Raw genomic sequence first — 4,598 nt, forward strand, 5'->3', positions numbered from 1 at the left:
GACAAGTGCCAGGAGGTGATTTCCTGGCTGGACGCCAACACCTTGGCGGAGAAGGATGAGTTTGAGCACAAGAGGAAGGAGCTGGAGCAGGTGTGTAACCCCATCATCACCAGACTGTACCAGGGGGCGGGTGGCTCCGGGGCCGGAGGCTTTGGGGCTCAGGCCCCCAAAGGGGGCTCTGGGTCCGGCCCCACCATTGAGGAGGTGGATTAGGGTCCTTACCTTCGTTGCTCCATGTTTCTTTTCTTTTCTTTTTTTTTTTTTTTCCATGTTTTTTTTCAAGTTGAAGTGACCTGAGAACCTTGCTATTGCACTGGGTTTTTTTCCTACCTTCAGTTTTCTACTATTTCAGTTCATTCTAAAGTTAGGTTGTAACCTGATAGTATTTGTCTTAAATTTCTTTGTGGTATACCAGTTTGTTCATTAGAATTTTTGCATTTAAAGTAATTGGTACTGTCTTTCCGCCCCCCCCCCCCGTAAAATGAGTAAACACTGCCACCCTCTGTCCAATTTTGCTATGTAAACCCCGGAAGTAATGGAATGTCGTTTTTGGTTGGTTGGTTTGGTTTTTTATAATTTGTATACTTCATGATGAAAAATAAAATGTTAAAAATTAGTCTGTTTTTATTTGAGGGGGGTACTGGACTCTTGGAATGTCTGAATTCCATAGACCGGTGAAAGGGACCGTACTTCTGAAGAGACGTGCACTGTGAGGAGCCATGACCTGGCTGTTTATGTTGGGACTTAACTGTAGTTTATAAATGACATCTGTGCTAGAAAACAAAATTCCAGGTGCCCATTTTTGTTGATGCACCTTTTTTTTTCTTTAAAGATTTTACTGATTTATCTGACAGAGGGAGACACAGCAAGAGAGGAAACACAAGCAAGGGGAGTGGGAGGGGGAGAAGCAGGCTTCCCGCGGAGCAGGGAGCCTGATGCGGGGCTCGATCCCAGGACCCTGGGATCATGACCTGAGCTGAAGGCAGACGCTTAACGACTGAGCCACCCAGGCACCCCGGGTGCACCTTTTTTTTTAGGGTAAAAGTAGGAAGGGGGGAGCTGCAAAAAATTGGGGGAGAAGTTATTGTGGGTTCAAAGGCAGCATTGAGAGAGGTTCATGGTTCCTTATTCTCTCGCTCTTAATGTGTGCAGAGCCATTAATTTGTCCCTTCTGAGCTTTGGGTCTTCTACTCTTTAAGTTATGAATGATATTGGGGGTGTGTAAAGCAGCAAAAAAGGAAATGCAGAGTCACAGTGTAGCTCTGTAAATCCCAGCTGGGTGACCAAGTGCAAATTACTTAGCCTTAGTTTTGGTTGTCTCACTTCAAAGCAATTTGTCTGAATGACCTCACTTTTAAAGTTCTATATCATTTTGAGCAGAAATGTGGCATAGACAAGCAACATCTTCAGCCATGGTCACCCTGGCTACAGTTATCCAAGCAGGGGCATGGAGGAGGGAGAGTCTGAGGTTTGGGGGGCATGACAATGAAGCAGGTTCTTTGCTTCACCCCAGTAATCTTTTTTTTTATTATTATATTATGTTAATCACCGTACATTACATCATTAGTTTTTGATGTAGTATTCCATGACTCATTATTTGCGTATAACACCCAGTGCTCCATGCAGAACATGCCCTCTTTAATACCCATCACCAGGCTAACCCATCCTCCCACCCCCCTCCACTCTAGAACCCTCAGTTTGTTTCTCAGAGTCCTTCGTCTCTCATGGTTCATCTCCCCCTCCGATTTACTCCCCTTCATTCTTCCCCGCCTGCTATCTTTTTTTTTTTTAACATATATTATTTATTTCAGAGGTACAGATCTGTGATTCAACAGTCTTGCACAATTCACAGCACCCACCATAGCACATACCCTCCCCAATGTCTATCACCCAGCCAACCCATCCCTCCCACCCCCCACCACTCCAGCAACCCTCAGTTTGTTTCCTGAGATTAAGAATTCCTCATATCAGGGGCGCCTGGGTGGCTCAGTCGTTAAGCGTCTGCCTTCGGCTCAGGTCATGATCCCAGGGTCCTGGGATTGAGCCCCACGTCGGGCTCCCTGCTCAGTGGGAAGCCTGCTTCTCCCTCTCCCACTCCCCCTGCTTGTGTTCCCTCTCTCGCTGTGTCTCTCTCTGTCAAATAAATAAATAAAAATCTTAAAAAAAAAAAAATTCCTCATATCAGTGAGGTCATATGATACATGTCTTTCTCTGATTGACTTATTTCGCTCAGCATAGCACTCTCCAGTTCTATCCACGTCGTTGCAAATGGCAAGATTTCATTCCTTTTGATGGCTGCATAATATTCCATTGTATATATATACCACATCTTCTTTATCCATTCATCTGTCGATGGACATCTTGGCTCTTTCCACAGTTTGGCTATTGTGGACATTGCTGCTATAAACATCAGGGTGCACGTACCCCTTCGGATCCCTACATTTGTATCTTTGCTTCACCCCAGTAATCTTAAGTAATTCTCATCTCCCCTCCTTCTAATTAGGTATTTTAAGTTTTTTTTTTTTTTTCATAGATTAACATGTGGAAGTGGTCACTTCAACTACATCCAGGGCAGAATCAGCAACAAATACTGTTTTTTTCCACACTGCCTGAACACTGTTGACATTGGGTTCCTGTCTGGTTCTGAGTGACGGTTTTACCCCAGTTCTTTTTTTTTTTTTTTTTAAAGATTTTATTTATTTATTTGACAGAGAGAGATAGCGAGAGCAGGAACACAAGCAGGGGGAATGGGAGAGGGAGAAGCAGGCCTCCCGCCGAGCAGGGAGCCCGATGTGGAACTCGATCCCAGGACCCTGGGATCATGACCTGAGCCGAAGGCAGATGCTTAACGACTGAGCCACCCAGGCGCCCGGTTTTACCCCAGTTCTAATGGGGTAACCTCAGTAACCTCCTTTACCTTTTAGGCACAGTCTCAAAACCATAGGAACTTAAAGTAACATCAAATTTAATTATGAAGGAAGAGCTGAAAGGAGTAGAGCATAGAGCTGGGAAGATCAAGGAAATGGGCTTTCCTCCATACAAGCCCTTCTGGGGGGGTTCTTCCTGCCCTAGCAGTTAGATTAAAGGTCCTTAACATTTTCCTTAGCCTGAGAGAATCCCAACCTCCTGCCTCCCCAGAACTGAGGCTGGAAAGAACTACTCCAAAATAAAAACTAAGTTCAAGTTCTGTGTTTCAATAAATCTTCACCCTCTAGGAAAAATCCAGTATTTTAGGAATGACAAAGTAGAGGAAGCCCTCCTTGAAAGCTTGTAAAGGAAAAGGAATATAGTAAGATCTTTTGGTTCCTGGACCAATTCAAGGCCTGTTTTACTCACAAAATAAGTGAACTATATAATACTACAGCCTCCTACCATAGGCTATAGTAAGTGCACTTTAAAAAAAAAAAAGGTATTTTTTATTTGTTTATTTGACAGAGAGAGAGCACAAGTAGGCAGAGTGGCAGGCAGAGGGAAAGGGAGAAGCAGGCTCTCTGCTGAGCAGGGAGCCCGATGCGGGGCTCGATCCCAGGACCCTGGGATCATGACCTGAGCCAAATGCAGCTGCTTAACCAACTGAGCCACCCAGGCACCCCAGTAAGTGCACTTTAACTGCTGCAGCAACCGAATTGCTGGCTTTCTTACCTTCCCCCTCCCCCACCCTGCCAGGTAGTAGAGGGAATAAATAGCTGCACACTATTGGAGACATGTTTCTCCAACCTGGTGGTGTATTAAAATCATTGGGGGAGGCTAAAAAAGTACCCACTGCCAGGCCTCCACTAGGAGTCAGAATCTTTGGGAGTGGGCTAAGGCACTGTAGAGAATTCAAGCTGCCTGAGTGTTTCCAATGTGCAGGCAGCATTGAGAAAACTGATTGCATCAGAAGCTGCTCCTGATTACGTTTTTAGAGGACAGGGGGCATGGGAGAGGGAGAAAGCTGTCAGTGCCTGGAGGAGCAGCAGTTAGTGGGAAGGGGCTTTCTGCTGTGAATGGGAACCTGAAGGCTTGAAAGACCTAGGAGTGTTGATTAATGCAGCAGCAGTGATAGAGGTTAGCGAAATCTCCCCGGACAGCTTAGTGGGTCAAAAAAGAGAATCCCTGAGGCTGGGAAGTGGTTCTTTAGGGAGCAACATCAGAATATGAGAATTCAGGGGCACCTGAAGAGTATGCAACTCTTGATCTCAGGGTCCTGAGTTTGAGCCCCATGTTGGGTGTAGAGAGTTAAAAACAAACAAAAAGCACCACCAAATGTTTGGGGGGGTACCCTCTAAATGTTAAAAAAAAAATTTAAAAAAGAATATGAGAATTCATAGGCTCCCTGCATATACACACATCTTGGAACTTAAAGCAAAGTTACTTTGCAACATCAACTATGGATGGGATTCAGCCCCTGGGAGCTGAGAAATGTATCAAATGAACAAGTGAATACTATAGGACTCTTGGAAGAGATTTTTTGTTTTTATTCTTTATTTTTATTTATTTTTGTTCTTAAACTCTACATACAACTTGGGGCTCAGACTCAGTACCCCAAGATCAAGAGTTGCATGCTGTACCAACTGAGCCAGCCAGGCACACCTTGGGAGAGATTTTTTTTTTTTTTT

The 4,598-nt window shown here is 44.7% G+C and overlaps 1 protein-coding gene across 1 annotated transcript in view; it reads left to right on the forward strand.

Moving 5' to 3' along the window:
• Positions 1-213, forward strand: part of LOC116628244 (heat shock 70 kDa protein 1-like) — a 1,238-nt gene extending 1,025 nt beyond the window's left edge. The window contains exon 2 of the mRNA XM_032398463.1: positions 55-213. Coding sequence (XP_032254354.1) covers positions 55-213 — 159 coding nt within the window. The remainder of the gene's footprint in view (positions 1-54) is intronic.
• The last annotated feature ends 4,385 nt before the right edge of the window (positions 214-4,598 follow it).

The sequence above is a fragment of the Phoca vitulina genome, unplaced genomic scaffold (assembly GCF_004348235.1).
Source record: "Phoca vitulina isolate PV1807 unplaced genomic scaffold, GSC_HSeal_1.0 scaffold116, whole genome shotgun sequence".
Lineage (NCBI taxonomy): Eukaryota > Metazoa > Chordata > Mammalia > Carnivora > Phocidae > Phoca > Phoca vitulina.